This window comes from Myxocyprinus asiaticus, chromosome 36 (genome assembly GCF_019703515.2).
Source record: "Myxocyprinus asiaticus isolate MX2 ecotype Aquarium Trade chromosome 36, UBuf_Myxa_2, whole genome shotgun sequence".
Taxonomy (NCBI): domain Eukaryota; kingdom Metazoa; phylum Chordata; class Actinopteri; order Cypriniformes; family Catostomidae; genus Myxocyprinus; species Myxocyprinus asiaticus.
The window spans coordinates 36,174,019-36,192,839 of NC_059379.1; the positions used below are offsets into that span (position 1 = coordinate 36,174,019).

At 37.3% G+C, this 18,821-nt stretch overlaps 1 protein-coding gene across 2 annotated transcripts in view; it reads left to right on the forward strand.

Moving 5' to 3' along the window:
- Window positions 1-18,607, forward strand: part of LOC127426736 (gamma-tubulin complex component 2-like) — a 31,695-nt gene extending 13,088 nt beyond the window's left edge. The window contains exons 7-18 of one of the 2 annotated variants that reach the window (XM_051673723.1): window positions 7,312-7,511; window positions 7,811-8,000; window positions 10,180-10,325; window positions 10,449-10,629; window positions 10,842-11,022; window positions 12,143-12,315; window positions 12,654-12,782; window positions 12,869-12,989; window positions 13,666-13,809; window positions 15,145-15,273; window positions 15,428-15,591; window positions 16,903-18,607. In XM_051673723.1, coding sequence (XP_051529683.1) covers window positions 7,312-7,511; window positions 7,811-8,000; window positions 10,180-10,325; window positions 10,449-10,629; window positions 10,842-11,022; window positions 12,143-12,315; window positions 12,654-12,782; window positions 12,869-12,989; window positions 13,666-13,809; window positions 15,145-15,273; window positions 15,428-15,591; window positions 16,903-16,942 — 1,798 coding nt within the window. In that variant the 3' untranslated portion in view covers window positions 16,943-18,607. The remainder of the gene's footprint in view (window positions 1-7,311; window positions 7,512-7,810; window positions 8,001-10,179; window positions 10,326-10,448; window positions 10,630-10,841; window positions 11,023-12,142; window positions 12,316-12,653; window positions 12,783-12,868; window positions 12,990-13,665; window positions 13,810-15,144; window positions 15,274-15,427; window positions 15,592-16,902) is intronic. The other variant, XM_051673722.1, reaches the window with a different exon arrangement.
- The last annotated feature ends 214 nt before the right edge of the window (window positions 18,608-18,821 follow it).

Consider the following 18,821-nt stretch of genomic DNA (forward strand, 5'->3'; position numbering starts at 1 on the left):
GATGAGAATAACGGCTGCTTTTGCCAGTGTGCGGGAAACATTGCGTTGTAGTTGCGGATTATGACTCTGCAAGCTTTGGGAAAGTTTAAACCTCCGTGGCACCAAAGTGCTGTTATCATTGGCATGGCGTCACGCTGTGCACTTGTGGCATCAACTAAAGGGGTTGCTGCTGCTGACGCATCGTGTTAATATTTTTACCGGACATAGTGTCCGACCATGTTTGAATTTGTCGGACATTAGGACATTTTAACAGTCAACAGCCGGTATTTATCGGCTAACGGAAACCCTGGTGTACAGTATATCTCATTACTTTTAACACATTAAGTTACATCGGCCATCGGCCACCTCACTCATCCAATAATAAAACATATCAGTTGGCCACTAATGGAAATTAATTCAACCTTAAAAACTAATGAAAAAGTCATAATAATTTCTATAGTGTACGTACCTGACCTGACCCATCCGGAACTATCAGATTTTAAGCCCGAACCTGAAAATGCTCACTCTCTTTATAATTTCTTCTTTAACCCTCCTATTGCATTCAGAATCTGCATCTGCATTCATGGGTCAATTTTGACCCGGTGGAATTCAAGCTTCTAAATCATTCATAACTCGATGGTTTTCATCTAAAACTATATTCCAAGTCGTTATTAAGTTCTTAATTGATTATGTAAAAGATTTATATTTTTGGCATGGTAACTGACAAATATAAAAGTTCTTCATTAATATGCCATTTTTTTTAGAAAGATAACATCTAGAAATGATTTGACATTTCAAAATACACATTAGCTACAGCAAAGCCAGTGTGATACATGGGAAGACATCTTTTTTTATCAACATTTCTGTCAAATTTGATCTAAATATAACAAAATAAATTTTATGTTAATATCTAATGTGAGAATTATTAGTAATTTGAATGAATTTCCTATCACTCATAATGACTCAACTTGATGGTCAAAAGTTATGAAACCAACATATTCTTTTTCAACTCAACATCATCAAAACAACTGTATAACTCAAGTATACAACATTAATACTTTACCATGTTTGTAAGCAAAATCTATTCTATTTGCTTGCATGAACTGCCAACTGTTGCTCTATTTAGCTCTATTTAGACTAATGTGTGCATGAACTTTTGCTCTCTCCACACCCCCCTTTAGGCAGTAGTACTTTTGATTTAGTTTATTAGTTAGGTTTGTTACATCTGTCATGTCTGTTTTGTGCAGGAATGTGTGTGTATCTGTGTGTGACTGTATGTGTATGTGCATGTTTGTAAACAAGATGCAGTTGCAGTGAGAGACAAAAAATTGTGTAAGAGAGTATGGGAAAGAGGCTAAATGTAAGTGAAGTATTTATAAGACGAAATGTATTTCATAAATGTACAAAACAAATCTACAAAATGTCATGTGTAAAGCCACAATTGTTGCCCGGGTCAAAATTGACCCATGAACGCAAAAGCTGTAAAAATAAATTTTTAAATTGTGATATCTTTTAAACAATTGTATTTAAAAAATCTGAAAAGTCTGACAAAGTTTGGTTCCTGTACAAAAAAAACGATGTGATATTTGAAAATGATCTACCTCTCCTGGGTCAAAAATGACCCGAACGCAATAGGAGGGTTAAGCAAGTAAATTTATTGTAGTAGGCTGTATTATATGCAAGCGTTGTTGGCTAAATTTGTAACCGTAAAGTAACAGTAAACATACGCTGTTTTAACAAGCAAGGTTGGTACCGTCATGGAAATCCTGGAAAAGTCATGGAATTTAGAAATTTTGTTTTCCAGACCTGTAAATGTCATGGAAAAACAAGACAACACTGAACGATTTGGAAAAGTCATCGAATTTTCTAACAAACTATTTTCAGCAATAAAGCATGCTAAGAATTCTTCAAGTTTGGCGAGATTGCGGAGCAACGTCAGTAAACGCTACTCAGAGCCCGCATGGAGCAGTACGCAAAATACGTTGTTGTGATCTGGAATCATGTGTAACAGTCACTGAAGTCCTCTTTGCAGCCTGAACTTCTTCAGACTGCAGCATCTTTGTAACACCAGAGCTATAAAAGATAGACACAGCACAATGAATGAAATTGTTCTTTTGAACTTAACATGATGTCTAAAAAATGTGGCGTCCCTGCGCACTACACTGAAGAAATGGCAAGATGCGGTGCAACAGTCAAAGAGGTCCGTGCAGCGCATGTTTACATAGGAAAACAATTGAAAAACAGCGCAGACATGCACAAAAACATGTTCGGTGTGAATGGTGTGAACTCTTCACGTTTTTGTGAGTGAGAGTGCTTGCGTGAAACAAGTTAGGCAGGCCGGTAAATTTTTTTTTATTAATTACAAACCCGAACCCGAAGTCATATTTGGAAAAACTGACCTGAACCAGGCCTGAAACACAACAATTTGTCCTTACTTTCCCACAGTCATGAAAGACCAGGAAATAGAGAATTTTAAAATTGGGATATCCAGGACTGGAAAAGTCATGTAAATCTCTGTAGAGAATACACATTTTTGTAGTTTTTCTTTGCCTAAAATAAACATAAATAAATACATTTGCTTGCACATGATAGGGATTTCGGATTTGTGAGCGAATCTTTCTTTTGAGAACAATTTTAGGTCAAAAACTGTCAAAACGGAATGATTTATTAGTGAATTGTTTTGAAAATGATTTTTAAAAATCTGTATCCAGCAATCCCAAATGACGTAAAAGGTCATGGAAAAGTCATGGGATTTCATTGGTTAAAAAGGGTGGGAACTGTGTCTTTGATTGGCTAGCACGTTCTGAAATCATTCTCTGAAAAGCAATGATGTGATCACATTTTAGGTAGCTTGGTTGAACACTTGTTTACAGTTGTCAGAAGTTAATTTAACCCTTGTACTCTGTTCGTTACAGGTGCATTCTCTTAGTGTTTGGGGTCAAACAATGAATGTATAATTTTGAAACGTAATCATTTTTTTAAACAAATGTAATAACACTAAATTCACTAATTTGAAAACTCAGAAGTTGTGCAGTTTTTTGGGGGGGTTGTGGTATTTTTTTTTAACCTTATTTATTTACCTCTGAATTACTAAACTACACATTAATTTTCATATAAAATAAGAACATTTTATGTTACATTCATTTCAGTGAAGATCTACATTTCTCAATTCCATTCATGGAGAATATATGAAAAATGTGTCATGCATTGGGGTAAATTGATGCCATCTGCTGGATTATTATTATTATTTTTTTTTTATTTTTATTAAAATGACCTAAAATTACAACTATAACCAGTAGATTGCTGCAGAGGTCCACTCATTCGCCTGGTTGTAGCAAACCATTTTCAATCACAGCTTTCATGTGTCTTGACATGCTCTTTATCAGTCTTTCACATTGTTGTTGGGTGACTTTATGCCACTCATGACACACAAAATCGGGCTGCTCTGCTTTGTTTGATGGCTTGTGACCATCCATCTTCCTCTTGATCACATTCCAGAGGTTTTCAACGGGGTTCAGGTCTGGACATTGGGCTGGCCATGACAGGGTCTTGACCCGGTGGTCCTCCATCCACAGCTTGATTGACCTGGCTGTGTGGCATGGAGCATTGTCCTGCTGGAAAAAACAATCCTTACAGTTTGGGAACATTGTCAGACCAGAAGGAAGCAAGTTTTCTTCCAGGATAAACTTGTATGTGGCTTGATTCATGCATCCTTCACAAAGACGAATCTGCCCGATTCCAGTCTTGCTGAAGCACCTCCAGATCATCACAGATCCTCCACCTGGTCGTCTAATGGTTAGACTGAGACCTGGAGTGGCCTTTAAGCCACAGTGTCTCGCACACACTGTGAAATTTTGCAACGTTTTTCGCACCTGACCTGCATTCCAGTCTACATCTTGCTGTAATCCTTTTTCATGATCACACAGCATGTTTTCATCAGATGAATGGCTAAACACTATTAAAGTGTGACGAGACTCCTGCAAAATCCTAAAACTTTATTTCCAGGTTTAATTTATATTTTGAATAGACTCTGATTTTTATCAGATTATGTTTTCTCTTTTAATCTTTTAATGTAGTTTTGAGTGAGACTATGGTTTAAGGACTGTGCATCCGGAAAGTATTCACAGCGCTTCACTTTTTCCACATTTTGTTATGTTACAGCCTTATTCCAAAATAGATTAAATTCATTATTTTCCTCAAAATTCTACAAACAATACCCCATAATGACAACGTGAAAGAAGTTTGTTTGAAATCTTTGCAAATTTATTAAAAATAAAAAACGAAAAACAAATCACATGACATAAGTATTCACAGCCTTTGCTCAATACTTTGTTGAAGCACCTTTGGCACCAATTACAGCCTCAAGTCTTTTTGAGTATGATGCTACAAGCTTGGCACACATATTTTTGGGCAGTTTCTCCCATTCTTCTTTGCAGGACCTCTCAAGCTCCATCAGGTTGGATGGGGAGCGTCGGTGCACAGCCATTTTCAGATCTCTCCAGAGATGTTCAGTCGGGTTCAAGTCTGGGCTCTGGCTGGGCCACTCAAGGACATTCACAGAGTTGTCCCAGAGCCACTCCTTTGTTATCTTGGCTGTGTGCTTAGGGTCGTTGTCCTGTTGGAAGATGAACCTTCACCCCAGTCTGAGGTCCAGAGCGCTCTGGAGCAGGTTTTCATCAAGGATGTCTCTGTACAATGCTGCATTCATCTTTTCCTCGATCATGACTAGTCTCCCAGTTCCTGCCGCTGAAAAACATCCCGACAGCATGATGCTGCCACCACCATGCTTCACTGTAGGGATGGTATTGGCCAGGTGATGAGCAGTGCCTGGTTTCCTCTAGACATGACACTTGCCATTCAGGCCAAAGAGTTCAATCTTTGTTTCTCATGGTCTGAGAGTCCTTCAGGTGCCTTTTGGCAAACTCCAGGCGGGCTGTCATGTGCCTTTTACTGACGAGTGGCTTCCGTCTGGCCACTCTACCATACAGGCCTGATTGGTGGAGTGCTGCAGAGATGGTTGATCTTCTGGAAGGTTCTCCTCTCTCCACAGAGAAATGCTGGAGCTCTGTCAGAGTGACCATCGGGTTCTTGGTCACCTCCCTGACTAAGGCCCTTCTCCCCCGATCGCTCAGTTTGGATGGGCGGCCAGCTCTAGGAAGAGTCCTGGTGGTTCCAAACTTCTTCCATTTACAGATGATGGAGGCCACTGTGCTCATTGGGACCTTCAATGCTGCAGAAATGTTTCTGTACCCTTCCCCAGATCTGTGCCTCGATACAATCCTGTCTCGGAGGTCTACAGACAATTCCTTGGACTTCATGGCTTGGTTTGTGCTCTGACATGCACTGTTAACTGTGGGACCTTATATAGACAGGTGTGTGCCTTTCCAAATCATGTCCAATCAACTGAATTTACCACAGGTGGACTCCAATCAAGTTGTAGAAACATCTCAAGGATGATCAGTGGAAACAGGATGCACCTGAGCTCAATTTTGAGTGTCATGGCAAAGGCTGTGAATACTTATGTACATGTGATTTTTTTTTTCGTTTTTTTTTTTTTTTTATAAATTTGCAAAATTTCAAACAAACTTCTTTCACGTTGTCATTATGGGGTATTGTTTGTAGAATTTTGAGGACAATAATGAATTTAATCCATTTTGGAATAAGGCTGTAACATAACAAAATGTGGAAAAAGTGAAGCGCTGTGAATACTTTCCGGATGCACTTTATGTTGGGTTGGAAATTTCAAGGATTAATAGTGGTGTTTTCATTACATCACATGCTGTTCTGAAAGCAAAAAGAAACTACACGGAATGTAGGCTGTCATCCACGCAGCCTGACCAAAGCAAAGCGGGCGCGTTTAATCTCGCGATTAATTGAAATTGAAGCGCTGCTGGCTCGTGATGCGTGAATGGCTTGCACGCGCTGCATGAGTCTGCACGAGTCTCCTATTCAGCTCATGAAAACACGCTGCGTGATCATGAGGAAGGATTACATCAAGATGTAGATTGGAATGCAGGTGTGGAATTTCATATGAATAAAAGAGTCTACTCCTCTCTCGCCATTGCTGGCTTGCCAGTGATTACCCCTCCGCGTGCCAGTGCTGGGACACGTGCCATAGGTTGCCGACCCCTGACTTAGAGTAAGATCATTTATTTCAAACATCCCAATTCAATAAATCAGTAGAACAAATTAATAAAAAATGTAAATATATTAACAGAAATAAAAAGGAATGAATAGTGATAATTCATTTTGTGTACAAACATACGACTTAGAATGAACCTTTTGCAATGGCAAACAGCTCCCACAACTAAGCGTAAACTTTTTCACAGTGGAAAAGATCAGCTGTCTCAAACTCAGCCTTTGATCTGTGTGTGTGTCTGTCTGTCTATTTGTGTATGTGTGTGTGTGTGTGTGTGTGTGTGTGTGTGTGTGTGTGTGTGTGTGCGCGTGCGTGCGTGCGTGCGTGTGTGTGAGCATGCTTTGTGTGTGCTAAGTATTATTGTCTCAGCCTTTCATTTCTGTGTATGCGTGTCTGTGAGTGTGTGTGTGCATGTTGGTATGCGTGCATGTTTGGTGTGTGCCAAGTATTATTGTCTCAGCCTTTCATTTCTGTGTGTGTTCTCCGTTGTGGATGTGTTATAGTCTCACCCCTTCATTTCTGTATGTGTTCTACATTGTGGTTGATTTTATTTTGACTCTTTAATAGCCTCATCTTTTCATTTCTGTGTGTGATTGTGTGTGTGTGTGTGTGTGTGTGTGTGTGTGTGTGTGTGTGTGTGTGAGCATGTGCATTCCGCCCTGTGGATGTGTCATAGTATCACCCCTTCATTTCTGTCTGTGTGTGTTCTGCATTGTGGTTGATTTATTGATTTTATTTGACAAATGAAAAAAAATTCTTGGTTTTATCAACTGATATATTCATATCCTATGTGGGGTCAAATTTGATCCTGAACACAATTAGTATTTTTGTCACACCACCACAATCCAGCCCAGTTTTTGTGTGTGTGTATAGATAGCAAATGTAGGAAATGTCACAAATCCTCATGCCACTGAGATGAAGGAAACCATGTTTTTTAATGATGCAAAGTTTAAAAGGGGTCATGTCAGATACTTATAGTCGTGGCCGGGTCTAAGGGGCAACAGGTTGACTGTTGATCGTTTTGCCATCTCTCTAGGGGGGCATCAGAAGTTTATTAAGGGGGAACGATGGCATAAAGATCGACGGTCAACTGTCAAGCCCCACCCGAAAACATCACAGTGCCCCCCAACGATCAAATCCTAGTACCGCCCCTGCTTGTAGTGCATCATTTAAGCAGTGTATTCTGTTTGTAGCTTCACTGAGGAGAAGTCATCCTTTGAGTATGGTCAAGTGAATCATGCCCTGACTGCAGCCATGAGGACTCTGATGAAGGAATATCTCATCCTGATAACACAGCTTGAGCATCTTCACAGACAGGGCACGATCTCCCTGCAGAAGCTCTGGTTCTACATTCAGCCCACCATGCGCACCATGGAAATCCTGGCTTCCATCGGTAAAGCTGTTTGCACATGCAATTACTATTGAAAGAGTTACAAAAAGCATTTAGAAAAGCATTACAAGTTTTTTTTTTCTTTTAATGAGCTTGTTCTTGCTCTTATAACAAGAGGCAATGTATATTTGTCATGTTATTGACTGCTGGTTCTTTAATCTTTCACTTTTAGAAATATTGGTTAGTTGCAGCAGCATTCTAGTCAATAAAGCAGCACTCACATCTTGTCTTGTTGAGATGTATGTGTTGATATACCCTGTAGCCTGCTAATGAGCTCTCTCCCTGCACCCTCTTTCATTTAGCCACCTCTGTTGATAAGGGTGAGTGTATGGGTGGGTCAACATTAAGTCTGCTTCATGATCGTACGTTCAATTACACCGGAGACAGCCAGGCTCAAGAGCTCTGCCTTTATCTAACCAAAGCAGCCAGCGTCCCGTACTTTGAAATACTGGAGAAGTGGATCTATAGGGGCATCATTAAAGATCCTTACAGGTAAAATCTGACCGCTGATCAACAGGGTTGTGTGCCAATCACAGTTTGAATGGAGGTTGCAAACAGAATTGTAATTTTAATTTATGGAAGTAAAATTGAAATGGATTGAAATAATATAATAATAATAATTATTATATTTATATTTTCAAAATGAGTTGCCCATAAATACTTTTTTTTTTTTACACTCAATATATGTGATATTTCCAGAAACATGAGATGATATTTATAATCAATATTTGAATTGTCATTGAAATTAAATTCATTTATATAAATGTTATTATGTTTAATAAATTAACAGTAATTGTTTAGGACTATGGTGGTGAAACAAGTTAGTCACAGGATAGTCATGAGTTTCAAATTTAGATATCGGTAATTATTAACAGCTGAGAAAATGTATTCTATATGTCAAGGAATATATAGGCACAATTTGTTTTTTTGTTTTTTTAAATCAATGATGTAATTATGTTTTGACAACAGTTTTTTGTAATTGCAATTCAGTAAATTCCTCTTGCTGTAATTTCAATTAAAATCCAGTTTACTTAAAGGAATATTCCGGGTTCAGTACAAGTTAAGCACAAAAGCATTTGTGGCATAATGTTGATTATCACAAAAATTCATTTTGTCTTGCCCCTCCTTTTCTTTAAAAATGCAAAAATCAAGTATAAGTATAGCCACAAGACATAAACAATATGCATGTAAACATGATTTAACTGTGATAAAATTACTTACTAACCTTTTCTGTGAAAAGTTATAGCCAATTTTACGACTTTATTGCCATGACGATATAATGTCAACAAATCCTAAAATGACTGTAATACAGCTCAAATAATACATGAGATTTAAAAGAAGAATTAATGTAAGTGCTTTTATAAAATTATAAGATTCACATTTCTGCTTTTAAACCCTCCAAAAATTGGCCCCATTCACTTTTGAAGTGCCTCACTGTAACCCAGATTTTTGCTTTTTTTTTAAAGAAAAGGAGGGACGAGTCGAAATACATTTTTGTGGTAATCAACATTATGCCACAAATGCTGTTGATTGACCTTTTATTGAACCTGGAATATTCCTTTAAAGGTGCTGTAAGTGGTTTTTATTTACTTATTTTTATTTTATCTCCTTTTTTTCTCCCAATTTGGAATGCCCAATTCCCACTACTTAGTAGGTCCTCGTGGTGGCGCAGTTACTCACCTTAATCCGGGTGGCGGAGGACAAGTCTCAGTTGCCTCCGCTTCTGAGACCATCAATCCGCGCATCTTATCATGTGGCTTGCTGTGCATGACACCATGGAGACTCACAGCATGTGGAGGCTCATGCTACTCTCCGCGATCCACGCACAACTTACCACGCACCCCATTGAGAGCGAGAACCACTAATCACAACCACGAGCAGGTTACCCCATGTGACTCTACCCTCCCTAGCAACCGGGCCAATTTGGTTGCTTATGAGACCTGGCTGGAGTCACTCAGCACACCCTGGATTCGAACTTGTGACTCCAGGTGTGGTAGTCAGCATCAATACTCATTGAGCTACCCAGGCCCCCTGCAGTTTTTTTTATTTTATTTTTTATGGAATGGGATACAGAAAATGTTCCTACTCCCTGAAAAATATTTCTGAATAAGTGTCCTGAGATATCACACCGGTCTCTGTGACAGCACTATAGTGTGTAAACGGCAAGCAAAAACGTTCTTTGATCAGCCAATGAGAAGACTTTAATGTGCTTTCTGCCTGTCGATCATTTTGCGCATTCTCGTAGTGTAGTAGCTGAAGCGGTTCATTCAGTTTAACAGCATATTCAGATTCATAACATTGTCATCTGAGGGTGCTAATTTTTTTTTTCATTTGAATTTTCAACCATGAAAAGCACACTGCTGCTCTTCTGCAGTGTCTCAACGGTAACTGTGGAGGGCGGGGTTTTGGAAAGAGGGGCGTGTCTAATTTTACAGGCTCAGTCTAGTGGAAGTTCCAGAACGGCTAAAATCGCACCTTTGAAATTCCAACTTATGAACTGAAAGTGACCCATTGTGACCCATCACAAAAATGTGCTCATAATACAATCAGATTTAGTCTTAGTCCACAGTATTCCAGTTGTCATTTTGAATGCTATTTCATGATAAAAGTTTAATAGGAATTAACCTTTGTGATCACACACTGTGTGTGCGTGCTTGCGTGTGCTTTATAGCGAATTCATGGTTGAGGAACATGAGCTGCAAAAAGAGAAGATTCAGGAGGATTACAATGATAAATACTGGGATCAGAGGTACACTATCGTCCAGCACAGGATTCCAGCCTTTCTGCAGAAAATGGCAGATAAGATATTAAACACAGGTAAGGCATGTACTTTACATACACATTTAAATATATGACACATTACCTCTGTTGTCAAAACCTTTAGAACATGCTGAAAAATTTAAAATCTCCCTAAATTCGTTTGGTTCTTTCTCATCTCAGGGAAGTATCTGAATGTAGTGCGAGAGTGTGGCCGTGACGTCACCTGTCCTGATGCCAAAGAAGTTCTTTACACTCTTAAAGAGAGAGCGTATGTGGAGCAGATCGAGAAAGCATATTATTACGCCAGTAAAGTTCTGCTCGACTTCCTGATGGAGGAAAAGGAGCTTGTTTCACGCCTGAGGTAAACCTCCAAGTTCTGATTTTACATTCTGAATGTAAACATTTTTACATCATCTCTTAAATTTGATGTAATGTAGGGCAGTTATAATTAGACTTAAATCTTTTGTTCAACAAAAATATCTACAGAAAGTAAACCTTCAACTTCTGAAATCTGTTCTAATATGAGTATGTTATTGCTTTTAAAATGTAACACTTTTTCTCCTTGTGGTGCAGGTCAATCAAGCATTATTTCTTAATGGATAAAGGGGACTTCTTTGTGCATTTTATGGATCTGACGGAGGAGGAGTTGAAGAAGCCGGTTGATGACATCATCCCTCCACGCCTGGAGGCCCTGCTGGAGCTGGCTCTGAGGATGAGTACTGCAAACACAGACCCCTTCAAAGATGATTTAAAGGTGAAATGGTCAACTGCTTTGTAACCAGTTAGTTCTCAGTAACCCCAAAGCAATCCAAAAAGCAGCCAACAAGTATCCAGCATGGAATACATGGGATTTCTTGGTCGCTACATAATGTCCATGATTCCATTTGGGTTTTTAATACTTTTGATTACTTAACTATTTATCTAAAATGAAGAAAACAGTAATGATAAAGAATGAGTAGCTGTGTCCAAACATTTGACTGGTTATGTAAATAAATACTACATACTATGATATTATGGTTGAAACAATAAACCAGGAGAAATTTGAGTTGTGTTTATAGTAGTTCTGCAAAAGGTGTAGCATGTTTGGATTAGGTTAAATTTTTTAATAAAATTTTACAAGAGGTCTTCAGTATGCCATAGAAGTCTACATCCACAATATGAAATTGGGATGGAGGGATTCTCATGTACAAAAGTTCAGTGCAGAACTGCAGGTTTTCTTAAAGAGACAGTACCGATGTTTTCTACAAATCAATGTATATACGTGTAAATAGTATAAATAAAATATAATATATGCAGTATAATATCATATTTATTGATGGAATATGTGGATTTGTATGTTTGTAAAATGCTAAAATGTAACCAAAATGATGAAAACAAATCAAATATAATTAGCAAAATGAATTGTTTCATAATGTACCTAGTTAGAAGGTCCTCTGTATAATTAACAGCATTAGCTGGGAGAGAATTTCTTTCAAATGTAAGCAAAATGGACGTTATAACTGCTATAATCAAAATCTGAATCAAATAGAGAGTTCGCGAATCGGAATTGAATCAGATTGGGAAATCTTTATCAACACACAGCCCTAGTTAAAATGTACAAATAGACAGACATTTTTGTGCTATATTAAGTGATAATTGAATGTCATTAATGTGAATACAGAAGATTAAGGTTTTGATTGATGCAAATGAGTAACTTGCTGGCAACTGTCATTTGCTTTCCATTTGAAGACATTGTCACTTATCCAATCGGTATTATAATTTTGAGGATGGTTGATATTCCCATTAACAAGTGGAAAATGTCATCCAGTTGACTTAAAATAGGCACCAGGTCATCATGGGAAATGCTGTATTTAACCTCTATTTTTCTCCTCTAGATTGACTTGATGCCTCATGATGTCATCACCCAGCTGTTGCGCGTTCTCGCCATAGATACCAAGCAAGAGAAAGCCATCATTAATGCAGAGCCAACAGAGGTTTCACTCAGTGGATTAGAGGCTTTCTCCTTCGACTACATTGTCAAGTGGCCACTTTCACTCATAATTAACCGGTACTCAGCTTTTCCATATGGCAGGGTACTTTTCAATTCAAACAATGAGTTTGGGCGGCAGTCGTGGCTCTACACTTCTTAAAGGAACGGCGTACCCAAAATGTAGAATTCTGTCATAAGATTTAGTCACCCTCATGTTGTTCCAAATCTATATGACTTTCTTGTGTGGAACACAATGGGTGAACATTTGAAGAATATCCTGGCCACTCTTTTCAATATAATGAAAGTGAACGTAAGAAAGAAAATGAGATGGGTTTAAAACAATATGAAGGTGAGTAAATGACAGAATTTTCATTTCTGGGTGAACTAGTCCTTTGACATGATCTTCTGTCCTATAGGAAAGCCTTGACGAGATACCAGATGCTGTTCAGACACATGTTCTACTGCAAGCATGTGGAGAGGCTGTTGTGTAATGTGTGGATCAGCAATAAAGAAGCTAAACAGTACTCACTACACTCTGCTAAATGGTGAGATTGCAGATTTATTCATTCTTTTAACAGTTGTTGAGCATCTTCAAGTGGACATCTTACTGGGGAGATCTTGTTTAATGCAGGTTTGCCGCAGCGTTCGCATTAAGACAGCGAATGCTTAACTTCGTTCAGAACATTCAGTACTACATGATGTTTGAGGTTATGGAGCCCACATGGCACATCATGGAGAACAACCTGAAGTCTGTAAGTCACAAGAAATTATTTACTCTATGTGCTCATGAGCTGCCTTGCTGTCTGCTTCCTACATAGAGTAGGCAGTTGCCTTCAAAGGCAGCATCTTAACTCAAATAGTGCTCCTCATTTGAGGCGCATTGGAGGCTCGACTCACAATTGATTTCAATAGAGTCTGGTGTTTGCATGACGCTAAGCTTACGATGATTAGCACACACAAATTTTGGGTAAAACTATTTTTTTTTAACAAATGAGTAACAAGTATGTTTATAATCAACATTTTGTTCCTGTTTATTCATCATCTTGGATGGATTTTTTTTTTTTACTATGCTTGTCACTACCTCAGAATTTGGCCAAAGCAAGTTATCTTAGAAAGCAGTGTAATTATGCTGCATGCCATTTGAAGTAGCATTCACATTGGGACAGAAACCTTAAAATGCTGCCTGCGTAGGCAGCTCATAAGATTTCTGGAACAGAGAGATTATGTATTGGATTTAATGCTATTAGTGTTTTGAGTCGGGTCTTGCTTGGTTGTGGGCTAATGAGCTGTTATCAATACAACATATCCAAGTATACTAAAAGGTGATTGGCTCATTTACCTCTCCCATACATTTTAATAGAAGTGGCCCATCTCTGCTAAGTAGTCTCTGATTAGACCTTGCATGTGTATTTCAATTATCTGTTATAGGCGTCCAACATTGATGATGTGCTGTGTCATCACACCAGTTTCCTGGATAACTGTCTGAAGGACTGTATGCTCACCAACCCTGAACTGCTCAGGATCTTCTCCAAACTCATGTCTGTCTGTGTCACGTTCACCAACTGCATGCAGGTAAAGATATAGACATTATGGAGAGAAGTTTTCAGTGTAGTGAAGTGTAAAACTCCTTTTATGCATTTATTTTAGATTTATTTTGTTTTAACTTCATATATTATAATTAATGTTGTTTTATTTTATAGATCAACTTTTGTCTCTGATTTTTAGGGATGTGCACAAGTAATCGAGTACTCGTTCTGCATCAGCAAGTTGACTATTAAAATCACTACCCGAATATCGCAAATTGATTTTCCTTTGTGCATTTGCCTGTCGTAGGCTTCTCGCAGTTACAGTTGAGTCCACTGGGGGTGCCGTGGGTTGTGTCGTCGAGGTGTTGGAAAAGAGGAGATATGATGGCGTCTGTGCTTTCAAACAAAGCCAAGTGTGGCAAAACTTGTAATATTTAAATTCTTATTGAATTCTATTCTATCGGTATTTGGTACTTGTTGAGTCATGCAAACCAGCGGACGAGAACCTGCTTTTATGGTGGAAAGAAAATGCAAAGCGGTACGAGAAATTCGGAAGCTTATCAGACCAGTGTGTGTGTATGTGCGTTAAATCTCTGAACACCGACAGAGCACATTTTATAAAAAGCCAACTTTTACCACTTGTTTTTTTTATAATAACATGTGAAGTGATAAAAATGTAATAGTCTTTATGTAGACTCAGAGTTTATATATGTGCATTACCCTAATGCCTTCAGTATTGGTTTCTAATTAAGCTCTGGGTGAGTGCAATGTTAAAAAAAAACTATTTTTATTCATGCATATTGTTTCTTTTCATTTTTCCCCAAAAGAAAAGTATAGTTTGTTGAAGATATTTTATTTTAAAACTGTAACATTTGTGAATAAAATATACATTTCATGTATGTGTCAAACTTGTTATTTTTTACTTACATTTTAATTTACAAATAATCGATGACTCGTTTTTTTTTGTGGGTTGGAGTACTCGACAACAAAATTAGTGGGCAATCGCCGTTGAGCACTTTTGTTGTAGTTTCCATATACATGATAGCAGTGACTTCTTTGATAGTTCACAGAGAATTCGTCTTTTAAACACAATTTTTTTAATTGAAGTTGAAATTACACTGACTTGTAGCTTCTACAGAACCATTTACCATCACTTAATCTCAGAGCTCATTGTACAGTATATCTGTCTAGAAAGATTTAATGCTTTTGTTAACAATAAACGAGAAGATGAATGGGATTTTTACTTCCAGAACCCCATAGTTGCGCTCTATACAGTGATGTCTGTGCATGTTGTGAAATGTATAAATTTGCTTTGACAGTCATAATGAGGGGTTCCTTTAGGTCAGGTTGCATGATGGAATGTTTCTGAATTGTTTTGCAGCGGTTCACCCAGAGCATAAGGATAGACAGCGAGATTAAACGTCTAACTCTCGAGCACGGCACCATGGAGGGCTCTCTAGCCCCAAGCAAACTAACTGAAGAGGCTGAGAAAAAGAGACTGGCCTCTAAAGTGAGTGACTCTCAATAAACCAATTTTTCTACAATACCAGAAACGAGGCAGTAATAATTCTTGTAGATAAATCTGGCATTACTGACACCATAATGGTAATACACTTTAAGTTTATTAATTTACTTTATCAAGACTATATATTTCCATTTCACAGTTCTTGGCTGAGCACGTGGATGCCCTGCAGTCTGACTCAGGGTTTGAGGGGACCATCAGTAAGTTTGACAGTAACTTCAGCACCTTATTGCTGGATCTTTTAGATAAGGTCAGCATTTACAGCACCAACGACTGTGAACACAGCATGATCAACATAATATACAGGTGAGTGGAGTCTTTCAGTGAAACTCTGAACACATTCACATGTGGAAAAGCAACAAAAATCTTCCCTCAATGCATGTATTAGTGCTAAACAAATTGTATTAACATTTTAACCTTAGCAGTGACAATAAAACTAGTTTTGTCCAGATATATTAACAGGGCTCCCACGGTCATGGAAAACCTGGAAATATCAGGGAATTTTAAAATTGTGACTTATAGGCCTGGAGATGTCATGAAAATTAGTAAAGTCATAAAACCATGGTTTTCTAGTCTTCATCTGCTTAAAAATATATTTTGCTCTTTTTCAGAGTAAAACTTGCTCGTAAGCCATAGTGATTTCTGATTTGTGAACGAATCATTCTTTAAGTCAATGAGTCAAAGTTGGTCACAAATCGGTCTGAATGATTCATTAATGAATTGACGGTTTCACCCTTGAATGCCCCATCATGCGGGGCTGTGTATTCTGTTGCTCTCGTGCACTCTCATGAACTTGCACAGGCGATTTATGATCGTGAGCATTTTCATTAAATAATACATTTGATTTTGCCTTCAGAACAAGGCGTGAGTCACATACAGGGTTCCCATGCATCCTGGAAAACCTGGAAATTTGCAGTGCAGTTTTCCAGTCATGGAAAATGAGAAAAATACCAAAATGTCCTGGAAAATAGTTATTTGTCCTGGAAAATATTTTAGTATAATAAAACTGTTTGACTCTGTCACTTACAAGGTTTTTGTTACATATACAAAAACATAGTAATGATCGGGACTAAGGATAGGTGTCAAATACACATTCATGTCATTTTGTTACTGCCAGCGACTTCACATTGTTAAACAACTTCAACGGTTGATTGTCATGAGCGAATCCCATCAAGTACATTTTCTGCTCATCTAATGTCATCTCTGCTTTGCTCTGATGAAATAGTTAACAGCACTACAAATCTGAACCTTCTTACCCATAATAAATATAATGACGGTATGATACAATGCAAAATTGCATTTATTTATTTGTTTCATTCCAACATTGCTGTAATGTTAACATTGAGTTTAATTTGATACTTTTAATTTTAAGCAGTGATGATAGTTGGAACAATGATTTAAATTAAAAAAAAATTGTGTGTGTAGCTTTTTAGGGTTTAATAATCACACTTGGTCATGTGGGAACTGCTTATGAGACACTACTGTCAAAAACACACAGAAATGCCAAAATAAAAGCTCGATTTAAGTGGACATGTGAAATGAGGTAAAGACAACAATATATTACAACTGTATAGTAATGCACAATTTTGTTTCATAATTTCTCCCTTTTGCGTTAAGAACAAAAAGTCATATAACATCACGGGTGAGTAAACAATGACTGAATTTTCTCTTGAATTTTTTAAGTAAAAAATTGTGCAACTGTCTGAAGAAAAAAAAGTGTCATTAAAAGGCTGAAATTCAATTCAATTTTATGTTAATCATTAGCAGTTTTGTTTTAAAATATTAATAAAACATTTTTTTATTTCACATATATTTATATACTGTGTGTGTGTGTGTGTGTGTATGTATGTATATATATATATATAATTACCTTTATGAAAAATTATAGTTAGTTCAGGTCATATGCAGTAACCTCAGGAATATTTTATGCTTATCATGATTCAAAAATGATATGATATTACCTTGAAAATAAAGATTAAGTATGTACACACATTTACAAGTACTTTTTTACTTGATGGATACACCGCTTGACATTATAAAAGTCATTGTATCAAAACTTTGAAAGCCAAATACAAAGATTACCTTTTTTTAGAACTTGGCACAGCTGTTTAAACTTGAATTTTAAAACCTCACTCCTTTTTTATTATTTCGGAAATACTTATTTTTGTCAATAGCTGTTTCCATCCAATTTGCGAATTTAATTTACGCAAAAAAACATAATATTGCAAAAGCAATGTGCAGATAAAGCCACGTTTCCATCCTATGTGTTCAAAAGAACAAAATCATCACTTCCAGAGAAATTGTAGCCACTGTGACTCTTTTATTAATAAAATACTCGTGGTTTAGAGCACGCAGACAAAACACTGTAAAGAACGTGGCTGAGTTTGGAATGGCATACTACTCATTTCTGCTGTAGACACATATGGCAGAATTAGTAATAGTATGGGTGGGAGTGACAGTGCGCCACAGTTCTGGGAGCCTTATGTGTTTGAGTTCATCCATTCTTATGATTTTACCATGCGGATCTATAATATATTTTTCAAAAGTGTCAGCAAACCTGCTCTTCCGCACAGTTCAAGTTTGGATTCAATTTATTTAGTGTGCAAACTTTATGTAGGCTTTGGATTTACTAGACACCATTGATTTCAGGATGACGAGAGCAACTTTTCAAATGTGATGATTGGTCCGTTGGTTAGTCCAGTTATGAATGAATTATTCAGTCACATGACTTTATTGATGTGCGTCTTGTATTCCTAATAAATTGGAGTTTATTTCAGTAAATGTTTCCATCATGGTTCATGCGCATTTCTTCTTATGGAATAAAAAATGTATCGTATACATTTTTGATGCACATTTTGCTATTGATCCAATACTATTTTAATCTGAAAACTTGAACTGCTCACAGACAAGTTCTTTCAACCTTTATTTTAATTCAGTCTCTTCAACAGAAAAATGTAGCTTTGATAATACAACTTCTTTTTATAGGCTGGACTTCAATGGGTTTTACACAGAGAGACTGGAGCGAATGGCCATTGAGAGGAGCCAGAAGTCTGCTGCATAGCATCATCAAGCATAAACAACATGAAGGACATCAGCAATAAGGAAATTGTGTTTTAAAGTGTATAGTGTGGCTGCCTTTCTTTTCACTTAATATGTTAAAATATGTTATTCTGTTATGTGCTGCTGTAACATAAAGCCCTTAAAAATGTATTGCTTCATAACTAAATAAAACCTTGTCTTGTTTGATCAGTTCTCCCATTGAAACGTATTTAATGGTCTTTTTTAAACTGTAAACCCAATAAAATACAAAAGGAAAAATGTAGATTTGTCTCTTATTCTCTATTTTCCTTTCTCTGTTTCTTATTCTAAATACAGTTGTGTTACTTTAATAAGCTTGTTTTCAGTGAGGAGAGATGGAGTCTTTATGTGATTATTATGTAGATGATGCTTTTATGCAGTGACTTAATACAGTAGCCTACACTTATTTCATGGATAACCATTTTTATTTATTATTTATACTTAACCGTGTGTATTTT